General features: G+C 38.5%; 1 protein-coding gene and 1 pseudogene across 1 annotated transcript in view; both read left to right on the forward strand.

Moving 5' to 3' along the window:
• Window positions 1–25,456, forward strand: part of CLNK (cytokine dependent hematopoietic cell linker) — a 218,525-nt gene that overhangs the window by 164,077 nt on the left and 28,992 nt on the right. The window contains exons 15-18 of the mRNA XM_069069834.1: window positions 1,657–1,735; window positions 7,814–7,854; window positions 10,337–10,470; window positions 18,414–18,491. Of these exons, the coding sequence (XP_068925935.1) occupies window positions 1,657–1,735; window positions 7,814–7,854; window positions 10,337–10,470; window positions 18,414–18,491 (332 nt within the window). The remainder of the gene's footprint in view (window positions 1–1,656; window positions 1,736–7,813; window positions 7,855–10,336; window positions 10,471–18,413; window positions 18,492–25,456) is intronic.
• LOC138147370 (allograft inflammatory factor 1-like pseudogene) lies at window positions 22,784–23,456 on the forward strand (annotated as a pseudogene).

Below are 25,456 nucleotides of genomic sequence, written 5' to 3' on the forward strand. Positions count from 1 at the left end.
CTCCCACCCCTTGCTTGCAAGAATCTATTCACAGGTACCACCTCCCTCTCTCCCTCTAATCACATGAGAACAGGGATCAGAGACTCATAAAATCACTGAATCTTAGAATTGGAAGAGATCGAATAGGCTATCTATTCCAATTTTATCATTTATCATTCTAATTTTATTATTATTATTTCCAGCCTGAATGAGGAAACAATCCCTTCTATAACATGCCTGGGGCAGCTAGGTGACACAGTGAATAGAGCACCAGGCCTGGAGTCAGGAAGACCTGAGTTCAAATGTGACCCCAGACACTTACTAGTTTTGTGAACCGGGGCAAGTCACTTAATCCTGTTTGCCTCAGTTTCTTCATCTGTAAAATGAGTTGGAGAAGGAAATGGAAAACTACTCCAGTATCTTTACCAAAAAAACCCCAAAAGCAGTCCTGAAGAGTCGGACATGACTGAAATGACTGAGCCGTAAAGTCCCCAGCAAGTAGTCTCCCTTCCTCTGCTTAAGTGCCTTCAGTGACAGGGATCTCACCCTCCTCCACAGCACACCATTCAATTGTTGGATAGATTTAATTGGTGAGTAGTTTCTTCCCTAAACTGTGGCAAAATTTGTCTCCCTGTAATTTCTACACATAGCTCCTACTTCAGTCCTCGAAGGCCAAGCAAAATAATTCTAGTTCATCTGACATATGAAGTCTCTTCAGATATTTAAGGACTTATGACCATATGTAACAGCAAGCACCCCAACCGTCCTCAGGGTTGCTGTCAACACAGTTTCTTGAATCTGCTTTGTTAAAGGAAAGCAACTCAAAATGGGTTAACAGGCTTACTTTAATCAGTCAGATATGTATCGTTTACCGAGTTCAGGGGAAAGAGGTCAGCACCCTGAACTTCAAAGTATACAGACAGAATTATCAAGACAAAAACAAATCAAGTAGACAGATTTCCAAACTGTCCAACCATTACATCCATACCAAATCAACATCTGGGTTTCAACATCTGGGTTTTTCAAAGGCGGGGGGCTCTGGACAACGGCTAGCCCAGAGTTTCATCAAATCACAGAACACTTCTCAAAGTGAGCCCCAAAACAAAGCTACACATCAGGGCTTATATAGCCTTCTCCTGGCTCAGAGAATGTAACAACCTTATTGACCCACTGTCCAATGAAGAAGTATCTACTGAAAAACAAGCCTCCCACCCCAGACTCCAGGTTCACTTTAGCCTAGGGGCAGGGAAGATCTTCAAATTTACATTCCCATTACACCATATACCCTCCAAACCTCTTCTCCACCTTAAAAATGCAAACCCTTTTATCAAAGCTTGGAGACCACTGAGTTCAAGTTAGCATTCTCCTTCCCTAGCAAGGTCAAATACGTGTTTTAGACCAAAAAAGCTTAGGGAACACTTTTTTTTTTGGGGGGGGGGAGAATCTTAAAAGTGTCTAGCAGGTAAAGATGTCTATTGTCTGCAGCCCTCAGGAGTTAAGGTGGGCTTCAGAATGGATACTTGAGCATCTCCCATAGACCTGCTGGAAGTAGGAGACATTATTCCAAATGAGATATAGATTGCATTTAACAAAATTATAATATCTCCCATGTGCTCTGTAATTTCGCTCAATCATCTGTCATTTGTGATTTGGATGGAATTGTATTTGCTTACAAAGTTCCAGATCACTTGAAGAAGCCAGTTCTGCCTTGCCAGACACAACATCTTCTGAAGGATCATTCTGTTCCCGTTGCCAGGTAGGACCCTGGGAATTCCCTTCCTGGATTATGACTTATGGCCTCATGACAGTTTATAGTGTCTGACAATTATGTGCCAAATACTTCATGAGAAGAAGTGAAAAAACAACATAAACTATGGATGCCTATATTGTGAAGGGGAAGAAGACAGAAAGCCTTATTGATGATTGCCTGCAATTAGGCCCTAGAAAGCCATGAGGAAGAGTTGTTATTAAAGTCAGTCTCACTGTACTTCTTTGTTGTAATATAGGTGATTGATGGGGGGCTTCTGAGGACTTAGGGGTCCTCTGGGAGGAGATCACACACACACACGCACACACACACTTCTTTGAAGGACTAAGTCTTCTTTAACACTGATACTAAGCAATTGGAGTAAGAAAGGTTGGAAATTTCTTTAACTCTTTAATAAATTTTAATCTTTTCAATTAACAAATTTATTCTTTCATCCTCCTAACTCCCCTAACCCTCCCCCTCAAAAAAAAAAACACATATACACACTAAAAACAAAAAACAAGGGGCAGCTGGGTGGAACACTGAATAGAGTATTGGCCTTGGAGTCAGGAGGACTTGAGTTCAAATCTGGCCTTGGACACTTAACACTTACTAGCTGTATGACCTTAGGCAAGTCACTTAACCCCAATTGCCCTGCCTCCCCCCTCCAAAAACAAGACAAAAAAATAACAAAATGAAAAAAAAAACCAAAACCCTTGTAACAAATATACATAATCAAGCAAAACAAATTCCCATGCTGGTTGTGCAAAATGTGTGTGTGTGTGTGTGTGTGTGTGTGTGTGTGTGTGTATCACAGTCTACACCCTAAGCCCATCACCTTCCTGATTGGAGGTAGGTAGGATTCTTAATCTTTGGTCCTCTGGAATACTCTTGCTTGGTCATTTAATTGATCAATGTGCTTAATTCTTTTCAAATTTTTAGGCATCAGAGAAGGATTTTTGCGGAGGAGTAATAATGTTAATGACAAATGCTGTGACATAGCACCCTGAAGGTTTATAGACCCCATGCAGCATGGAGTAGTCTCATGGTCAGGAAGACCTGGGTTTAAGTCTTGCCTCTCAAACATACTGACTGTGAGCAAGTCATTTAGCCCTTTAGTGCCCTAGGCCACTCTCCAAGGCTCTAAATTGCAGAGAAGTTACCTAATTATATTAGTAGAAAGAGTTTCCTCATTCAGGGAGTTCCCTATAAGATTGAAATCACAAATCCAGTCTGTAGTACGATCCCTAAGATTTTCATAACACCTTCTTTACAATAATCATATAATGGAGGTAGTTGAAGGAAGACTTTTCACATGTGAAAAGGAAGGAAGAATTTTCACATGTGAAAGTTGAAGGAAGAATTTTCACCTGTGAGTAAACACACACCATGTATGAAGCATAGTAGAGTGATGGGAAAATGCTGGGCTTGGAGTCAGAGGACCTGTGTCCACATCCTGCTCCTGCCCCCTCCTCCCTGTGTAACCTCAGGCTTAAGCCTCTCTGGGCCTCCTACCGTGTTTCCCCAATAATAAGACACTGTCTTATTATTTTTTTTTGGAAAGAAAAACACCAGAGGGCTTATTTTCAGGGGAGGGCTTATGTTGTCCTGCCTCAGCTCTCCTCCGCGACACTGTTCTCAATGGCGCCAGCAAGCAAATCACTGGGGAAGAACAGGATGACGCGCTCACTGCTGCAGCTCTGATTGGATGCAGCTCAGAGCGCGGCGTGCGTTTCACCCGGGGGGGGACGGTGCATACAGAGGGTACCGTAATGTAGCGTGTAGCGCAGGGGATCACCTTCACTACAGTAGCAATCTCAATAGGGCTTATTTTCGGGGGAGGGCTTATTTTAGAGGAATCTTACACAGTAAGGGGAGGGCTTATTTTCAGGATAGGTCTTATTATCGGGGAAACATGGTAGACCTGGAATATCCTCTCCCTCTCCCATCTCTAAATCCCTCCCCTCCTCCAAAGTCCAATATCTAAATCTAATCTCCTCAAGGCAATCCCCAGGACTTCCTCCAATTCTACCAGGTGAAAGGGATTTCTACTTCTTTGAAGTTCTCCCAATATTGTGTTAGACAATATTATGTATTTTATATTGATCTCATTGTCCCCTTTGTTCCAACTATGTGTGTCTTTGTCCTTCAGTCCCCCATGAGATTGCTGACTCCTTGAAAGAAGGGCCTATACTGTATCTCTCTTTGTATCCACTCAGCACAGGGTAGGCATCAAATATATGTTTGTTCAGTTGAACTAAAAATTTTCTATTTGAGCTATAACCATTTCCTCCAAGAAAACAGCATCAGATTTCTTTAAACCAAATTTTTTTGAAAATTGAACAGGAGAATCTAATTTCACTATTAAGAAAATGACAGCCTTATATAACTCTCCCAAATTGCTTCTTTCCCAAACATTTTTGCCATCATTGAAAAGGCCAGTTCTTTCTGAAACAAGATGAAAAAGATGGAAACACCCAATTGGCTTTGAAGCCTGGAGTAATTGAAACAGCAGTGGGTTTAGCCTGAGGTGACCTGACCTTAAGCCCAGACCTTCATTGCTTCCTACCCATGGGATCTTTGACCAGTGGCTTGTGTCACTATTGTCTCACCTATAAAACGAGAATAATAACAATTATGTGGCACTGTAGCACCAATGAAATATTTATAGTGCCCACAATCACAATAAAGACCGTGACTATAAGTATCGTATGATGTTCAATCGCAAAATATACCAAACTCTCCAGATAGAGGATAGAACTGAAGCATTTATTCAAACACCAGAAAAACCAATCCCAAAACCAGTAAGCCGATTCCATCATAGTATCAAAGATATTCAGAAGCCATAATAACGCTGAGAGCCACACAGCATCCTTCAGCCTTCCCACAAATCAATACACGATCAATATTTACTCACAAACCTCTCTATCTCCTTGCTTCAACCTCCTCTCTCTCCCACCGTCTCTCTGGCTCTGACCAGCTTCTTGTGGGCTCTGCTTCCCTTCAGTAAATTCCCTCCATCATAGACTCCATGTGACTACATTCAGCCTATTAGGGGGCAGAGTTTACTTTCCAAGCAGGGGAGGTCTTTAAACTCCCCCCTAGGTCTATCAAGGGGCAGGGAAGATCTTCAAATTCCCATTCCCATTACAGGCACTTGGGGTACTCCTACTCAAAACTATCGTTCATGAGTCCCAGGTGATGGTTTATTTTAACCATTCAGCCGAGGATGAAGAGAACGTTAGTGACCAGAGAATTAACATGCATGGACAGCACACAAAAAGAAAGAACCTATAGTGAGGAAATATTCCATTTCTTAATGCTTAGTCATTTTCAGTCATCTCTGACTTTGTAAGCCTACTTGGGATTTTCTTGTCAGAAATACTAAAGTGGTTTGCCATTTCCTTCTGTAGCTCATTTTACAGATGAGGAAACTGAGGGTTGAGTGACTTGTCCAAGGTCACATAGCTAGCATCTGAGGCTGGATTTGAACTTAGGTCTTCCTAACTCTAGTCTTGGCACTCTATCCATTGTGCCACCTATCTTGTATGGCCAAGGTACACACAATGTCTATGCTAGTGGTGGGGAACCTGCAGCCTTGAGGCCATACTTGACCCTCTAGCTCCTCATTTGCAGCTCTCTGGCTGAATGAAAAATAAAAGGGTCACACTTGAAGACCCAGAGGGCCACATGTGGTTGAGGCCATGGGTTGTTCACCCCTAGTCTATGCTCTCCTTCACAAATTGCAGGAAAATTTAAAGGAGACCGTACCCCATACTTGTTACACTGTTTGATTAAAAAGCTTTTGTTGGGAGTATTGTGTCTCCTGGATAGCTGGTTGAAGTAAATACATCAGTGGGGGCTCATGAGTCATGGTTTTGAGTAGGTACTAACCCCTAAATCACCTTGAATTGAAGGTAGGTTTCTAGGGGGCTCATATTCCAGATAATCTCAGGTTCCAAATTTACAAAAACCACTTAACAGGGGGTTAATGAGGAAAGCAGTTTATGAACTTTAAAAAGATCAGGAACTGGTCAATGGAGAGAAGGAAGAAAATAATCAAGACATGTTTCATGTCCTCAAGGGACTTACAGTCTAGTATGAGAAAAAAAGAGGTGCACACAGTTAAACATGATACAAATTTCAATAGAGTAATAATCACTCATATTCCTAAATGAACTTTAATGAGGAAAGCAGGTTATAAACACTATAGAAATATAAACTATTGCTATAATACTATCACCTATTACTTGAAATCATCTTTTGCACTATAATGTTCAGTCATGTCCCAAAGGACATTTCCCTCCCAACACTGTTCTGAAGTCACCTAAGTTTTATCTTTGTAATAGCATAGTATATTACACAGAGTGGGCACGAAATATTTGTTTACTTGAATTTGAAGATAAAAGAAAAAATTCAGAGAAATTAATTTTAATGAGATTATGCACCCAGTCCTTGAAAAAGGGTTCTCATATTTTTTTGTCTTGTTTCTTTTTGACTCATGGGTTTTGAAATCAATAGGAGTCTGGCATGAAAGAGGGAGATAGAATTAAGACCATATTTTTGTGGCTGCATAAACTGCTAGTACTTGAATCTACAATAAGCACATTGTTACTCCACCTCCCTTATTAGGATAATGGAAACCAGAAATGCACAGTAATGTTTAAGGGGTTGGGTTTTCTTTAATTAAGACAAAGAACCAGCCGATAAATCAACACTACAATCTAGAATTGTGTTTTTCTTAAGTGCTGGAGCCAGTCACTGAAGGTGAGATGACACCGGAAATTATAATCTCAGAAGAAAAATTATGAAAAAAAATCCTCATAAAAGTTCTGTCTTGTTTGGGTTTTAAACATAGTGTTAGAATCTGTTTAAAATAATTATGCCTCTATTTTATTGCTTTTTTTCCCCAAGCTTTCTTTCTCTTGGCATCTGTAGTGATTGTCTTTTCTCCCCCCACTAGTGCCTAGCATAGAGCTTGACTTGTAGAATGAAAAAGATCAGGAACTGGTCAATGGAGAGAAGGAAGAAAATAACCAAGACATGTTTCATGTCCTCAAGGGACTTACAGTCTAGTATGAGAAAAAAGAGGTTCACACAATTAAACATGATACAAATTTCAATAGAGTAATAATCACTCATATTCCTAAAGTATTATATGGGCTACAATGCATTTATAACAATTGTGAACTATAGGAGGGCAAGTATTATTAGGCAGCTTGGACCTGGAGTCAGAAAGACCTGAATTCAAAGAACTCAAACTTACTAGCTGTGTGACCCTGGGCAAGTCACTTATTTCCCTCAGTTTCTTTAGCTGTAAAATAGCGATAATAATAGCACCTCCTTCCCAGGGTTGTTGGGAGGATCAGATTAGGAAATATTTGTAAAAAGTGCTTAGTACATTGTGTGACACACGGTAGGTACTTCAAAAATGCTTGTTTATTTTCATTTTACAAATGAGGAAACTGAGATTTAGAGAGATGAAATGACTTGTTCAAGTTAGACAAAAGGTAAAGGACAGAGACAAGATTCAAGCCCAGGTTTCCCCCATCCAAGTCTTGTGCACTTTTGACTATAGTCTCTCATATTATAAGTGAAGTACAGAGTGCTGTGAGATTGGGGGAGGTCGAGGTCATTTCCAACTTTCTTCTACCTGCTTCTTTTGATGATCTCATCCACTCCCATAGCTTTGATTAGCATCTTTGGGCAGACAGCTCCCACATCCCTGTTAGCCCTGTGCACTTCTCTGCTTGTATCCATCCATGTGTAGGTCTGGTGGAAGTAAAGCCTACCACGGCTAAATATGCCACCATCCACAGAAATAAAGCCAATAAAGGTAGGTAAAGTAAAGACCAATAGAACGTCAGCTTAAGACATCAGGGAAATCTCCCTTATTCTGGTTGTTATCCAACTTTATATCCTTTTTTTTCTGAAGAAGATAAGAGAGGAAGAACTCATATAAAGGAAAAGGTATTTCAAAATAATGATGCCGATGTTTTCTTGGTTTGGGTTCCATAATTTCCTCACTTGATATTTTGTGTTTCCAGGGCAGCACTAACTTTATCTTTAACTAAATCTTTCTCTTAGTTCTCTGTTTCTGATGGCTGACCAAAGTTTTCAAGGCAAAGGTAAGATCGCTTCCTATCAAAATGACCAAATGAGCATATAATCTTAACAACACAAACATATATATAATGGAGCCCTGTTGTTCGGCTTTGTTTTCCCTCTTTATTCACTTACTGTATGATCTTGGCAGCTCTTACAGCTCTGTTAGATGTTGACATATGGTATATACTCTGTAACAGCAACTCTATGAGGAAGATAGGTCAAAGATCAGTCTCCCCCTTTAACAGAAAAGGAAATGGAGGCTCAGAGGGATGCTGTTACTACTTGTGCATGATCACACAGCCGGTAAATGATGAAATCAATTGAAATCTAGGTATTCTGATTTAAATTCTAGAACCTCTCATTGAACTACTATAATTTGGCATTCCAAGTCACCCTCCTGCTTACTCTGTAGAAGCAGAGACTGGAACTGGAGCAGTGGGGGGCTCTGAGTTGGTTGTAAAGTAACTATAGTTAGTTGTCAGTCTCTCTCTGTGCCCCTTTCCCTCCTCCTGGCAGACCACTCCTTCCCTCGAAGGATACCACCTTGTGACTGTATGTGTATATAAATAACTGAGTAGGAAATGTGGAAACCAGATCACTATACATTAATTTTTTATAGGTTAATATAGGGACAAAAAAAATATGGGCCGCTAAATGATAGAGTAGATCGAGTTGTCGTGTCGTGTACTCTATAGCACATCATTCAGGGTTTGTTCTTCCTGGTGATTTGAGCTAGAAACTTCCAGGTTTTCAAAGAATATGCTAGTGAAGCGCAAATGTTGGCAGATGATGTCATCCTGGAGAGGTTCCAAGTGTGGTCCTAGCAACTGACAACAACTACTTTCTAAGGATCAGCCCATCTCATCAGTAGAAATATCCCTCGGTTTTAAGGGGTGTTCTTCTGCTTCCAGAGTAACAGAGACAGAATGGAGAAAAGTGGGACAGAGGATGCTAAGTTTTTGAGATCACATCGTTTTGGGACTGTCTATACACGTCAAGCATTCGTATTTCCAAATGTCAGTTCCTCATCCAGTGACTAACAATTGGGCATGCTATGAGAGGAACGAAATTATATCAATTTTGACATATTTATATAAATGAAACCAGGAGAAAAGGAAGTTTCAGTGAAATGGAAGGACGATTCCCACACTTTCCTTGGAGAAGTAGAGAGTGGAGGTGGTTTTAGCATATATCCAAAGACAAGAAAAAATGTCATGTCAAGGGCCATTTTATCATAATATGTTGCAATTTTCATTTTGCATTTGGAAAAAAGAAAAGGCCACTGTGAAAATAATTGCATTTTGTATGCCAATACCTATTGCAAAGGATAAAATCCACCAAGAATGCTATAAGACTTTTCATATCAAATCAATATATAGGTGAAAATGTTATAACTTTCTATGCAAAAGTGGGCATATGGGAAGACTGTAAAAATATATATTGGAAAACATGGTTTAGGAGTGAGAAAGATAAGAAGCCAAACATTTGTGGACTACAGAGCAGCCTCATACCTTGTGTCAAAAACACTTTTCAGAGTCAAGAGGAAGTGAAAAGGAAGAAAAAATGATAATACAAAAAAAAAGAAAAGAAAAGGAAATTGGCTGATATTTTAATATATGTTGTTCAGTCATGTCAGACCCTCTATGACCCCATTTGAGTTTTTCTTGGCAAAGATACTAGAATGGTTTGTCATTTCTTTTCTAGCTCATTTTTTTACAGATGAGGAAACTGAGGCAAATGGTTAAGTGACTTGCACAGGGCCACACAACTAGTAAGTGTCTGAGGCTAGATTTGAACTCAGGAAGAGGAGTTTTACTGACACCAGGCCTACCACACTATCTATTGGGTGACCTAACTGTCCCTATTTTAACATATAGGAAATTATTGAATAGTGATATGGTTTCCATATGGTAAGAATATTTCCTCTTGGTCTCCATATGCTAATTTTTCTCCCATTGGCCATTAAATGTGCTCTCTGGATCTATGCATTCTCTCTCTTTTTGGTGTCAGTTGCTTCCAAAACTTTGGATTTGAAATAAAAAACGTAAGCAGTCCAGACAATGAAAGCCATCTTTGAAATGTGCCAGGTAAAGAAAGTATTAGGGGATGAGGCAGCATGTAGGCTCTGGAGTCAGGAAACTCAGCTCAATCACTTAGCTCCCACTTGTTTGAGGTGGGGCAAGTGATTTCTCCCCTCTGGATCCCAGTGTCCTCTTGTATAATATGAGAGTGTTGGACTAGATGTCCTTTGAGGTACCTTCCCACTTTAATATTCTAAGGTTTCTTCTAGGTCAAATGATTTTATGATTCAACTACACATTATTTTGCATTTTCAAGATGTTCTACAAACTATTAACTATAAAATTAATTATTATTTTTTTTAAAAAAAGATTTCTCAACAACATCTGGTATAAATAATGTGTGGCTTATTGTATTAAGGATGAGGGTTGATATTTCAATTGTTTGGCAAAATCACAACCAATTTCAAATTTATCTTTAAAGGGCAGAAAGTAAGCATGTACCCACCTTCACTCCAGAGATCCCCACAACCAGCTCACGGCAGTCTTCTTGAAGATAAGCCTTTGCCTACCAGTTTGCATCAGAAGAAGCCAGGCCATGGCAAATCCAGCAAAAAGGTAATAATTCTCCTCCATAGGCTTGGAGTCTTTCCAAGAGAAGTCAGCACCAACTAGACCTTTTCTGGAGGAAGTACTTGAATGAAGTTTTGATATCCAGCTAGATTTTTTCCTCCCCTCCAACTTTTCCCTCTCAGCTTTCAATAAACAGGTTTCCCATTATTCAGGTTCTATTCCTCACCAGTTTGGTAATCTCAAGCATATCACTTTTTTAAAAAATCGTTCTTCTGGGGTGGCTAGGTGAATAGAGCACTGGCCCTGGAGTGAGGAGGACCTGAGTTCAAATCTGGCCTCAGACACGTAACAAAAAATTAGCCATGTGACCTTGGGCAAGTCACTTAACCCCAATTGCCCTACCCTCCCCCCTCAAAAGAGCAAAAAAAAATGTTCTTTTACTTAACAAGCATTTATTTTTCTCTCTCTCCAAAAGAAAAAAGGAAAAAAAAAAACCTTTTGTAACAAATATGCATAATCTAGTAAAACTACTTCCCACGTTGGCTATGTTCTAAATATGTCTCATTTTGCATAGAGTTCATCACCTCTCTCCCAGGAAGTAAAGGACATTCTTCATCATGGGTCCTCTAGAATCATGGGTGGTCATTGCATTAATCAGCTCTTAAATGAGAATATTACTTCTTTACGGTACAATGAAAAAGCACTAGATTTAAAGTTAGGAGATCTAGGTTCCAATCCTGCCTCTCCAAGTTGTTGCCATATACTATTGGCAAATCATTTCCCTCCTTGGCCTGAGTGTCTTTATCTGCAACGAAGTTGCCATTGATGGTCTCTAAAGGCCCTTTCCAGCTCTTGTAGACTGTGAAAGACATCTTTGAACCTTACTTTCCTACCCTATGAGATGAGAATATTGATTCCTGCCTGAGTTTTCTCTTGGGTTTCTTTTAAGGAAAGCATTTTGGAAAGGGTTCTTAAGTATGAGCAATTAAGCTGGTGTAACATTTTCTGCTTTGCAATGAATATTTGTATGTATTTTTTATCTTAATTTTCAATTAACAAGCATTTATTTTTCTCCTTCATTAAAAAGAAAAGCCTTTTTACACATACTTTGCATATATTCTCATGCAATAACAGTTGACATTTATAGAGAGCTTTATTTAAAGAGTGCTTATTACATACAAAATCACAGTAAACTGGGGAGTTCTGTAACACATATAATATTCATCCCATTTTTAATATATCAAGAAACTAAAGCCCAGACAGGAGAAATGAATGTAGGTCACATGGGAGTAATGGCAGACACAGGACTTAAACCTAGACCTTCTGACTCCCAAGTTACCCGATCATCCCTCTCTTTTTGGATAGTTTCATATGATAGTTTCCTGGTTTTATGTTGTTTTTTTTTCTATTTTAGGCTCATCAGCCTTCATCCTTTACATTGCCCTATTCTCCTGTTATCTTTTTTCCTTTTCAAAAACCTTTTTCAGTGAAGTATTCCCCTTTCCTCTAGTCTTTAGGCAAAGTCAACTGAAAGTTTTCCTTTTAATTATTGTCTTCTTTCTTTTATCCTAAAATCTGAAGATAAACTAGTCTATCTCCCTAATTTGAAAGAGGAGGAAACAAGTGCAGAGGCATTAAGTGATCTGCCCACATTCAAGCAGGTAGAGATGAACACAGGTAAGATTTGAACCTAGTGCTAACCAGGGTTGATCTTCAGAAGAAATAAATTCATGAATGAACCATTCTGTTCAATTCAGGAACTATCTAGTATATACCCACCTGGAAAGATGCTAGTTTTTGGGAATACAAAAACAAAAATGAAAGTCTAGGCCCTCAAAGAATTTATATTCTATTGGAGGAAAAAAAAAACCATGTATACAGAGAAGTAAATTTTTAAAAAAAAATATATACACACTAAGTACAAAAAGAGACCGCATAGCACAGAGCTAGCCTTGCAGGAGGAAGGAAGGAATTTGAGTCTCTCCTCCTACACATACTTGTCTGAGTGACCCTGAGATAGTATAACATTCTCTCTAATGCTGGAAGGTATTTGGCTGCCTTTGTAAAGGGGCTTTCCTCCTCTGGGAGTTCCAAATGAAATCATAGGTCCAACTGTTGTCCCTTAATTTCAGGATTAGGTGGAGGAATAACAATAATAACTTCTTTAAAGTTTAAGAGGCTCTTTCCTTACAATAATATAGGAATCAGTTAAGTGGTTTAACAATTATCATTGTCAGGGGTGGCTAGGTGGTGCAGTGAATAGAGCACAGGACCTGAGTTAAATCCAGCCTCAGACACTTAACACACACAAAAAAAAACTAGTTTGTGTGACCTTGGGCAAGTGACTTAACCCCAACTGTCCTCCAAAAAGCATTAAAAAAAAAAAAAGAATTATCATTCTCCTTTTGTAAGTTAGGAAACCAAATCTCAGGGGCTAAGTGAATTATTTAAAGTCAGTTAACTCCTTACATATGCAGTCACATTACAAAGGATGCTCTGGAGAGCTGGCTTCAAGGCCAGAGGGCCAAAGCCACATCATCAAGTATATCTGCATAGTAACTGACCACAAAAGAATTCAAATATTTTGGTTTTGAACAACTAAAGTCTTGGGGCAGAGCCTGTTGGTCCAGAACTCAAACAACAGCCTTATAAGTGTAACCCATATGAAAAGATTGGGGCAATTAGGTGATGCAGTGAATTGAGCACCTTCCTGGTTCATCTTCTTGAGTTCAAATCCAGCCTCAGATATTTACTAGCTATGTAACCCTGAGCAAATCTTCTTGCCTTAGTTTCCCCATCTGTAAAACGAGTTGGAGCTGGAGAAGGAAATGAATGACTAACAATCAACCCCCAATTTGTAGTTTGTTGTTTTCTAAAGTTTAGATACTCACATTAAAAATTTAATAATTTCCTGTAGTAACTGGCTTCAGCACATCCCACCCCTATATGTGTATCCTTCTGTACCCACTTTATGATTTTAGATTTTACTTCTGCATGCGCCCATCAAGCATGAGTATGTCAGTTGAACTCCCAGAACCACTTTCCTGTAAAGTCCTTATTTCAAAAAAAGAATATTAGGTAACCAAAAAATTGATAATTCCAAAATACTCATTAAAGAAGAAATCTTGAAAATCAATTGTGATAAAAATTAAAAAATTAAAACAGCTGATTAATAAATTTAAAAGCTCTTTAAGAAAAAAAATCAGCACCCCATTAGCTAATTTGGTTGAAAAAAGAGGAGGAAAATAATTTAAAAGGAGGAATTCGCAATTCATGGAAAGTAAAGAAAAATTTGAAACTACTATCACCTATTATGTATCAACAAAACCTAAAACTTAAATGAAATGTAATACATATTTACAAAAACATAAAATGTTCAAGTTAATAGGAGCTAAACTATTTTATCATAGAAAGAGCAAACCATACATTCCTGGGGGGTAGGGAGAGGAGAACTCTTAAGACAGAAAGATTTATAGGTAAAGTCTATCAGAAATTTAACCACACTAGCATTGATGAAATACTTGAAACCATGTGAGTAAGCCATTTTACATATATTATCTCATTTAAACAACAAATAAACCCTTAGCTGCATAAACATGTTTCAAAAACCCCTTTTATGATACAAATATAGCCCTGATAGCCAAACCAGGAAAGGATAAAGTAGTGAAAGACAATTATAGACCAATATCATTAATATTTAGAAAGAGAGAGACAGAGACAGAGAGTGACTGAGAGAGCACAGCACAGGATTCAGACTCAGAGACAGGAAGACTGATTTAAGTTCCAATCTCCAATCTCTTAGTGTTTAAGTAACTCTCTAAGACTGGAAGTTATATGTGAGGGAATTTTCTCAACAAGGGTTTCCCATATGAATGGAATCACATATCCAATTCCCTCCAAAAAGAGACTAAGTAAAATATTGACAAATAGATTATAGCAATGTATCCAAAAATTATTCTTAGTGACCAACTTTGTTTCATGGCAGAAATGTAAGGATGGTTCAATGCTAATAAAAAGTAGTGTTATGAATAACATTAATAACAAAATCAGTAAATATTATGGTTATATGAATAATTTAAAATATTTTATTAAATATAGCATAATTTACTTTTTAAAAAAACAAACATGAGAATGCCTAGTCATTAAAGGCTTTTAAAAAAATTATGCTGAAAATTATTTAGCTAAAACTAAGAGTGAGCATGACTGGAAGTATTCCCATTTAGATCAGGAATGATGCCCACTCTTACCATGATTATTTGACTTAATATTAGAAATCCTGGACACAGAAATAAGACCAGAAAAATAAATTCAAAGAATAAGCATAAGGAAAGAAGAGGCAAAAAAATCTCTATTTGTAGACAATGTGTTTCTGATATCCTCACCCTCTTCAACAGTCTAAACATCTTGCTCTCTTTGGTGTAGAAATAGTAGTAATAATAATATTTTAAATATTTAATAATAATTAATAATAAAAATATTATAATAATAATAGAAATATATTATTTCTACTATTAAATGTTTCACTTCTGGGGTAGCTAGGTGGTACAGTGAATAGAGCACTGGCCCTGGAATCAGGATGGCCTGAGTTCAAATCTGGCCTCAGACACAACACTTACTAGCTGTGTGACCTTGGGCAAGTCACAACCTCAATTGCCCTATCTTCCCCCCCTCTTAAAAAAAAGATTCACTTTTTCCTTCTTGGATCCTTAACCTATCAATATCCCTTCTCCTTCCCCTGTGTTCTATATTTCTTATTTTTAAATAGTCCTATAAAAAAAGTTCCTCCCCTAATTAGCTGTGTAACCTTGGCTAAGTCACTCAGGCTTTTTGGACCTCAGTTGCCTCATCTATAAAAATGTCTAAATGATCTTAAAGACTCCCTTCCCATTCTAACAGTATATAATTCTATCTGGAATTTCTCTTTAGTTTTTTCTTTATATATTTCAATTCTTTCTATAAATACTTAATTCACTATTCTGTTCAAGGAAGAGAAGACCTAAACTCAAGAAATTTAGTGTCTGGTAGAGGGATCAATCCAGAAAACTATAATACATAATACAAGTTATATGCCTAAGAGAGTTACACACCAAAGGATCATATGGGGTCTGTGGGGAAAAGGTGTTATTCACCAAAGGAATTATGGAAGCCTGTTCATTAAGGAAGTAGCATTGGAATTGGCTTTTTAAATCATAAGTACTACATAAACAAATGAAGAAAGGACAGAAGAAAACCCACCCAAAAGGAATAACTTTAGTATCTGACAGAAAATTGTTAATATAATGACAGAAAACCATTAAAAAAATTAATGTTATTTGCCACTCCCTTAATGATCCCAGTAAGGTCGAATTTCAGTAAGTCTTTACATTCCTCCTCATAAGATAAGGTAGAGTTGAAATGAACCCTAAGGCCTCCCACTCAGAGATTTTACCTTGTAAAGGAACCTAGCTTAAGCTGGATCTCAGCTTCTAATGTCCTTGCCCCCTTCCTTTAGGATTCATGGGATGAAGGGCAAAACAGCCAGAATGAACTGGTTTTCCTTACCTGGATTGCCAAGGGCAACTGGGGTCTCATGACCAGGCCTTGCTATTTCATACTACCTCCCCCTCTCCTCTTAAAAGTATAAAAAACCTTTTCATGAGTCTCTGGATTGGGAAATCCAGTTTTGCTACTCTGTTATCTCAACTCATGGCTTTTGATTTATTTCTGGACTTGATTTATTCAACAAAAAACCGCTTGATTATCTTCTCTTTTCAAGAATGCATAATAGAGCACAAGATTATAAATAGAGTACTGTTTCAAACCTCAAGGAGCTCAAAATGTTGCTAAGGAGATAATATAAGACAAATAACTAACACAATTCAATATCCAATAAATGCCATGAGAGAGGCAATGTAAGTGAAGACTGAAGGGGGGTGGGGGTTAAAAGGGATAGGATCAGAGTGGGGAAAGATCACTTTCAGCATGATGCGTTCAAGGAAGAACACAAGGAACAATGGAGAACAGTAGAAATAAACAGAAGGAGCCCATGAGGATGTACTTAGAGTTGGACAACATCTTAAAGTGAGGTAGGACACCAATCTGAGATGGAAACCCACTGAGTATCAGGGGGTAGTCTGAAGACATTATGTCAGGGAGGGACAGACACCAAGGGGATGAGGTACCCAGGGAGCATGAAGAGAAAGAGCATTAAGGAAAAGAACTGGTACTGAAATCTTATTACCTGTCTTATCTAAAAGCCTTCACTTCTTTGTCCATCTATTTGAATACCTCCATTCCAACCAAGCCATCCTACATAACTGCTCCCTCTATACAACTCAACTCATCCTACCACCTCTGAGTTTTATTTTAAAGGGTTGCATTCCTCCTATCAAGAATGTCTTTTCTACTTCCTCTTCAAATTGTCATTGTCTCTGATCTGGGCTCTCAACTCACTTCTATGATGATAATTATTTGTAGGGGGAGATTTATATATAGCATCTCATTTATTTGATCTTCACAACAATCCTGTGAGCTCAGTAGTGAAAGAATTATTATGTCCTTTTGAAAGATAGAAGATTGAGACTGGGAGCTTAAGTCATTTATGCAAGGTCACAAAGTTAATAAGCACCATGGATTGAACCCAGGTTTCTGCCTCCAAATCCAGTGTTGGTTTTACTATACTATGCTATTTATGATAACTTTGGGATCTAGAAGTTCCAAGGACATTCTCTAGTCTTTACTTTTTCTGGCTCAATGTAGTGCCAACACAATATTCACAGCACCGATGTCAACTATGAATATGTTGGTGTAGTTCTGAATCACAAAATATAATAGACTCTCCATATAGAAGACAGAAGCAAAACATTTATTGAGACACCAAAAAGCCAAATTCATCCTAACAACAAAGAAGTTAATAAACCTTATCACCACAGGGAGCAACACCATACCTAACTATCTCCTTGCCTTCATCCTCTTCTCCCTCCTTTCTAACTGCTCTGCCTCCCAGCTTCCTCTGGGCTCTGCTCTACCTGTTCATCAAGCTCCTCCCACCACAGGCTCCATGTGATTACATTCAACCTATTAACAGGCAATGAATATCTTCAAATTCCCATTACCATTACACTCAAGTAATTCACAGCACAATCATGCATTCCTATAAATCTCTATGAAGCTTTCATGTATTTCTGTCAGCATGGCAGAGTGGAAAAAGTTTTAGATTATTGACAGAAAGCAGGACTCAAGTCTAAGCTCCTCTGCCTTATAATTATTTATGGCCTTTTTAAATTTGGTTCCATTGTCTGTAAAGTGGCATATACGGTTGTTTTATTATCCTTACAATCTTTTTGTGAGGATTTAATGAGATAATGTATGTGATAAAGTACTTTGTAAATGACAAAGGACCACAGAACTGTGAGTTAATCCAATTGCCAAGGTATTAGATTGGCTTTCCTGTTAGATAGATGAGATCCATAGGCTTCACAAACCTTCCAAAGAGATCCATGAAATGAAGTTTAAGCATCCCTGGTCTAAGAGAAATAGGAAAAAAGGATTTTATTGGGTATTTTTCCCAAGAAGTTTGATTAAGTAGGCATAAGGCTTCCTTCCTTCAGGTAAGTCTGGAAAGGATTTTAAATTAGAGAAATATTTACTTCATAATATTTTCAGGTGAACTAAAAAGGAAACTTTGATATTCTCCCATAATACTAACCAATCAACAAAGGCCTTGTAAGCACCAGCTATGTACAAGGACCCATCTGACTCCTGAGGGGTTTCCAAAGATGTGCCAAACTTAGTCACTGCCATCAAGTTACTGACACCAGAAAAAAGAACTAACCACATCAGGTAACAACTACCAAGTCCCAAAAAAGTGAAATAAGACAGTGGGTGCCCTGGAAAGGTGCAGGATAGTCTTCTAGAAAGAGCCTGAGCTGAAGAAAGGGTGCTAATATTTTTATGTCAATGGTTTCTTCAGGATCTAAAGTCATTCATTGTTTCCTCTTAAACTTCAGGCTTCCAAGAAGTATGACTGGTATTTTGGAGAATTAAGCCGAAAGGAAGGGGAAGAAGCTTTGATGGAGGAAAACAATGTAAGTATGGCTTCCACTTCAGATGCCATACTGGCTCCAGGACCATCTGGCCTAGGGTTTTCTGACATTTTGGGCAAGGATCAGAATAGTCAATCAACAAACACTTATTAAGCACTTGTCATATTATTTCAAATGTGTTGTATAGTTGTAGATGTAGGGATAGGGGAAGAAGTATAGGCAGTGGTCAGTGTAGGTATAGGTGTAGCTATAGATATGTAGATACAGAGATAGATGATAAAGATCTATCTTGTTTGGGGGCGGCCAGGTAGCACAGCGAGTAAGAGCACCGGCTCCAGTGTTGAGAAGACCTGGAGATCGAATCCCAGCTCAGACACTTAGCACCCACCCAGAAACACCTGGCCGTGTAACCTTGAGCAAGTTACTTAACCCCGATTGCTTAGGGGCTGCTAGGTGGCTCAGCGAGTAAGAGCACCGCCTCCACTGTCGGGATGACCCGGATCAAATCCAGGCTCAGATACTCAGCACCACACCCAGAAATAATAACTGGCCGTGTAACCTTGAGCAAGTTACTTAACCCCGATTGCTTTAAAAAAAAAAAAAAGATCTATCTTGTTTGTACCTATTAATTATAAAGTAGATGCAAGGTGATGTGAGAAGGGAGACTAGGAAAGTTGGAGAGAAGGCTATTCAGTCAATTAACAAGAATTTAAGTGTTTTAGCATGTTCCAGATTATGTTGGGCATTGTAGATACAAAAACAGAGAATGAAACAATCTCTTTATAAGGAATCTACACTGTAATGGGGGGAGACAACAGCATATATATGTGTGTGAATGATAAATACATATTTATATATATTTCATATAGTATCTATTCATATATACATATGTGTGTATATATACATATATTTCTCATGCCAATATATGTGCATTGTGTAGTTTATATATACATTGAAACAAAAACACATAGTATAAATATAAAGTGAATAAGTACAAATATATACCAAATACTTTGGGTGGGAGGACACTAGCAGTTGGGGGAGATCAGGAAAGGTTTAATGTGGAAGGTGGTACTTGAGCTGTGTCTTATTAAAGGAAGAGAAGGCGTCTATAAAGCAAAGGTTTAAAAAAACAAAGAAGGCATTGTGGGCATGGCCCATGCAAAGGCACAGAGGCTAGATGGGGTATCCTGAATGAAGAGAAGAAAGAAAGCCAGTTTGGCTGGATCACAGAGTGTAGGGAGGGGAACAATGGCCAATGAAGCTGAAAAGATAGATAGAAGCCAGTTTTCGTAGAATTTTGAAAACTATACAATTTATTTTGTTTTTATTCCAGAGGGCACTGGAGTTGATTAAGAAGGAGTCAGATTACACTTACAGAAAATTACTTTGGCAGCAGTGCACAGGATGGATTGGAGTAGTGAGAGACTTGAGGCAAACAGACCAATTCAGAGACTATTGTAGTAATCTAGGTGAGAGGTGAGGAGGGCCTGGACTAAGGAGGTAGCTTTGTGAGGGGGAAAAAGGGATGTCTGGAAGGTAGAAATGACAAGATTTTTAAAAATAGGGCGGCTAGTTGGCTCTGTGAGCAAAAGCGCCAGCCAGGAGTCAGGAGGACCCCAGTTCGGTTCTGGCCTCAGACACTTCACACACACACACACACACACACACACACACACACACACACACACAAAACTAGCTGTGTAACCTTGGGCAAGTTACTTAACCCCAACTGCCCTCAAAAAAAAAAAGCAAAAAAAAAAGATTTTTAAAAATAATCATTTTTAACAGTTATCAATAATTCTCCACCCCCTTCAGGCCCCATCTCCTCTCATCAACTGAGGGGAAAAAATAGAAAGAAATATGGAATCTCTGTATCACATGAACATAGTCAAGCCAAAATAATCCTCATCTTGGTCATGTCCAAAAATGTGTTTCTAATTCTGCATATTAGTCCATCATCTCTCTGTCATAGGTGAACAGTGTTCTTTATCACTCCTTTGGAATCATGATTATCACTTAGTTGATTAGAATCCTTAAATCTTCCATAATTGTTCTTCTGGTTCTGTTCATTTTACTCTCCATCATTTCACACAAGTCTTTCCCAGTCTCTTGAAACTATAGTTTTTTCTTTATTTCTTATCATATGATAGTGGCAAGATTTGGCAAGTAATTGGATATGTGAGGTGAGGGAAAGTGATGTTACCAAGGACGGCACAGATAATGAAATAAATTGGCCCAGAATTTTAAAAATAGGGGGGAAAACGAAAAAGAGAAACACATATAAAGGTTTAAAAACCAACAACAATAACATGACATTGGAATCACCAAGAGGTTTCTTTCTAAAATTACATAAGGATATAAAGGTAAAAGAAGATTGCAAATGGAAGAACTGATGCTAGAGAAAAAGTCTGCAACATCATGGACTAAACCTCACAATATTTTTGTAGGACTAAGCCATAGAAAAGGAAAGTATATGAAAGGGAACAGGGGAGGAAGAAGATAGAGGGGAATGTGTAATGTGCCCCAATTAAGACTATGGTAAACAATGAAGGGAACAATAATTCCTATAGTCTTTAAGGAAGACTATATGGCCAACAGAAGAAGAGGTGAGGACTGAAAGATTTAAATGGCAGAAAGAGAGGTAGAAGGGAGTAGCAATTCAGTAATATGAAGGAATGGGTCTCATTGAAGAATACCCCCATGGGGTGAAAGGGACATTCTATAATGGAAGATGGGAACCTTACATTGGGTATAATCTGCAGAGATCTGGTGCTTAAAGAGACCACTACCTCTAAGAGAGCTGTGTGCCTCTGTGGACAGAATACTGAATTAAGAGAAGAGGAATCAGAAGTTTTGGAAGCAACTGACACTAAAAAGAGAGAGAATGCATAGATCCAGAGAGCAGATTTGATGGCCAATGGGAGAAAAATTAGCATATGGAGACCAAGAGGAAATATTCTTACCATGGAGCAATATTTCTATCCTCTCTATCTCCTGCAGGTATTGATATTTCTAAGAGTGAGGCACAACAGAAAATAAAGGTGGGAGGAGGAAGAGGGAACAAAATCTGTAGGGTAATGATATAGAAACTTTAGAAGAAGGAACTCAAAATAGATACTTAGAAGTTTTAATTCCATTTGGAATACAGAGACTAAAGAATGAACAAATAACTACATAGGTCATAAATCAAAGAATAAAAGCCTAGAATAGACAAGTGGAAGAAAAATATCAAAGAATGATGGAAAGTAATCCAATTTAAGGAGAAAAAAGGCACAAAATGAAATAAAAATCTAACAACCAAACAAGTTAGAAAGGAGGAAATATTTAACTTTACTACTCAACTGAAAGAAAAAAAGAAGAGGAAAATGAAGAAGGAGGAGGAAGAGGAAACTAATTACAAAAAAATAAAATATTTAAGGCAAATTAATGAAATTATAAGCCTATAACTTAAAATTTGAATAGATTAAATACAATTAAACAAAAAAATGAAAAATTGAACAAGAAAACAAAACACTACAATCTACTACTTACAGCAAACATATAATAAAAACAAAGAAATACACAAAAGTGAGAGATTAAAACATAATTTACCATGTATTTGGATAAATCTAAAAAAAGCAAGAGTTGTAAGCATGCTATCAAACAAAGCAAAAAACAAAACTTTACAACATAAAAAGAAATAAACAAATAAACAACATTATACTGAATGGAATCTTAGATAATAATTCAATATTAATATTAAACTTACATGCTCTAAATGCCTTAATATCTAAATTCACAAAGGAAAAATCAACTAAGTTATAAGAATACGTACACAATAATATAATAGTGGCTGGATATTTTAGTGTCTCTCAATTGTAGATAAATCTAACAGAAAGAAAAACAAAAGGGCAAATTTAAAACAAATTGCTGGAGAAGCTAGAACTAAAAGACTTAAGACATCTTCTAAATGAGGTTACTAAAGAATATACATATTTCAAGGTACCACTTGGAACTTTTCAAAAATTGACAATGCATTACAGAGATATTACAAATGTAAAACATCAAAAATAATAAATACTTCCTTTACAGATGATAACATAATAGAAATAGAATTCAGAAAGTACAAAAAGAGACAATCAATAGGTAGACTCAAATAGAGACTTAATAAAATCCCAAATAACTTATGGGTCAAATATCAACTCATAAAAACCATTGATAATTATATGAAAGAAAACTATAATGATGAAATAACATACCTAAATTTCTGGGATTACGCTATAGCAGTAATTGGGGGAGAACTTATCCCTAAAACATACATTAATAAAATAGAAAAGGAGAGTATTGCCCTTCTGCTGCCCCCAGCCACTGCCACCTCTGGCCAGAGGACTCCACAGCCCACTCCGCAGACTCTCCTTTGGAGGTTTCACACCAGAAAGCCTGAAAGATGGACTTTGGCATGTCTGTAGCCCTGAGCAAGAGATTCCAAGGAGGGAAAGCATTCGGCTTGCTGAAAGCCTGGCAGGGGAGGAGGCTGGAGGAAATTAACAGGGAATTTCTCCATGACCAGAAGTACAGTGATGAAGAAAACCTGGAGGAAAAGCTCACAGCCTTCAAGGAGAAATATATGGAATTTGACCTGAACAGTGAAGGAGAAATTGACCTGATGTCCCTGAAGAGGATGATGGAGAAGTTAGGTGTCCCAAAGACCCACCTGGAGATGAAGAAGATAATCTCCGAGGTGACGGGTGGGGTCAGTGATACCATCTCCTACCGGGATTTCGTGAACATGATGCTTGGCAAACGGTCAGCCGTCTTCAAGCTAGTCATGATGTTTGAAGGAAAAGCCAACGAGAGTGCACCCAAGCCCATTGGTCCCCCGCCTGAGAGAGACATTGCCAGCCTGCCCTGAAAGTCCCTGCTCTGCCTGCCTGCCTGCTTCCCCGGCCAGCACTCAGTGGGACTGCTTCTCTCTCCTTGTGACTTTTCTTATTTGTTCCATATCATTTTGTGTTTTTTGTTTGCTCCTTGTTTTTTTTTCTTTTTTTACATTATAAAGTTTTAGTGATTTTTTTTAAAGGCACAAACTAATCTGCTTTAGGGGAGGTAGAAATGGGAGGAATTCAGTGCCTTTGGTCCTCTCCCTTCTTTTGTAGAAGGTCTCATCTGACTTGAGATGAATGTTGGGGTATCACTGATATCAAACCAAATACCCATCCTTGGAGACCACTATTTCCTTTCTTCCATGAGTTCTCTGAGTGAGATTAGGTGCCCTCCACAGTGAAATAAGGGACTTAGATTTAGGACCTATAGTTAGCTTCCCACTTCTGCCAGTAGCTTTTGGGGTGATCTGAGCCAGAATTTCACTTTACCTGCCTCTTAATATCCCCAACAGGACTCTGGCTTTCTGATGATATAGATACCTTGTCCTTGGATAGCATGCTAGAAGCCCAGGCACATAGGCAAAGCAGCTGGTTTTCCCCATCAACTCTGTGGTCCCAGATGCTCCTAGACCTCTCTGTCTTTTAAAGAACCTGCCATCAGCATTTTTATTTGGGGTGATCTGGGTGTCCTGTAATCGTTTGCTAGCTCTAGGCCCCAACTCCTTTCATCATGAGTGAAGGAAGGAGAAAGTGCTGAAATCAAGCCTCCAGGATTGAGAAGGGAGGAGAATGTGGAAGAAAGAGCTAAAAAATTGGGCCTGACAGAGTATCACCAGAAGGTTACCTTTGGGACCTTGCTCTTTGGAAATGAACACATCTAGGGGTCAGTGATGACCCTGAGGGGAACAGCAAACTAACTCCTAGGTGGCTGAGAAGTGAAGGCTAGACTAGACTAGATACTGTCTCTTTCAGGGGCAAGAAAGATGTGAGAAAAAGATGAGAGGGCTTTTGGAGGTTTTCCTTCTAACTGTAGATATGGAAGCATCACAGGGAGTCAGAACAGTCTCGGTCACATTTCAAGGAAAGATCTTGAAAACAGCATCAGAGGCTGGTGGGGAACTGAGAACCCCAATACCAGAATGTTACACTTGACTCTATAAAGAACTGGCATATGAAGAACATCTCTATGAAGAACTAGGGGAGAGGAGGTAGCCCTTCTGGCCATGACCTGGCTGCTTTTTTACTCCTCGCAGAAAGCTTTAATGCCTAGTTTCCTGCAGACCTCATCTGGCCTTTGTTTTCAAATTGCCCCTCTGGTGTCTCTGACACATCCCTAAGGTGTTGTATTACAGAACCAAAATGTTTGAGCTAGAAGGGTTTTTGGAACATGGAATATTAGAATTGGAGACCCTCTAGTCCAACTTCATTGTTAGTGAATAGCTGAGACTAGAATTGTCTCTTGTGGCAAAAATGGACAGAGAGGTAGTCAGAAAGAAATTCTAAGTATATGCTTTGTGTAAATCCTATACTAGGTGAAGATGACTGGGTATCTCAGTTCACATCTTTATAGTCTAACATTAGCATGAGAAATCCATTTGCGTGGGCTATCAGAATATCATTCCATTCCTCCAAGGACCTCTCTGACCTCTCTGCCTCCTGCCCTCCCTAGCTTCAGAAAGCTAAATCTTTGAAACTTTTTTAGGAAATTGCAAAGTTAGTCTCTTGATTCCATAGTTAACAGGCAGTGCCCTTAAGTCTGAGCTGCCTAGCCATATGGAGGTCCCTCTGGAAGCAGCATTGCAGTGGGTCTGTGGAAGGGGCTTATTATATAGAATTGACTCACCATCAATAGTATGACAGGATGTCTTTCTGAGCCCCAGGGCAGCAGATGATCATGGAATGCCAGAGTGGACATCTTTAACAAGAAAGGCATAACGAGCTCTGTAGAAAACATGACAAAGATGGACTTTGTCATTGGCTAGGTCCCCTTGGTGGAGTGAGGGTGGATTTTATTACTGGATTATTTGATGTTGTTAATAACAGTCCTGTGAGGGGGAGGAAGACTGAAAAAAAAACATAGTCATATCTATGTATATTAGGATGGTCCCCATTCTGATCAGGGCTTAGCCTGTGTTGTGCCTT

This window comes from Petaurus breviceps, unplaced genomic scaffold (assembly GCF_028583685.1).
Source record: "Petaurus breviceps papuanus isolate PSGF00001 unplaced genomic scaffold, PetGlider_PUasm1.0 140, whole genome shotgun sequence".
Taxonomy (NCBI): Eukaryota; Metazoa; Chordata; class Mammalia; order Diprotodontia; family Petauridae; genus Petaurus; species Petaurus breviceps.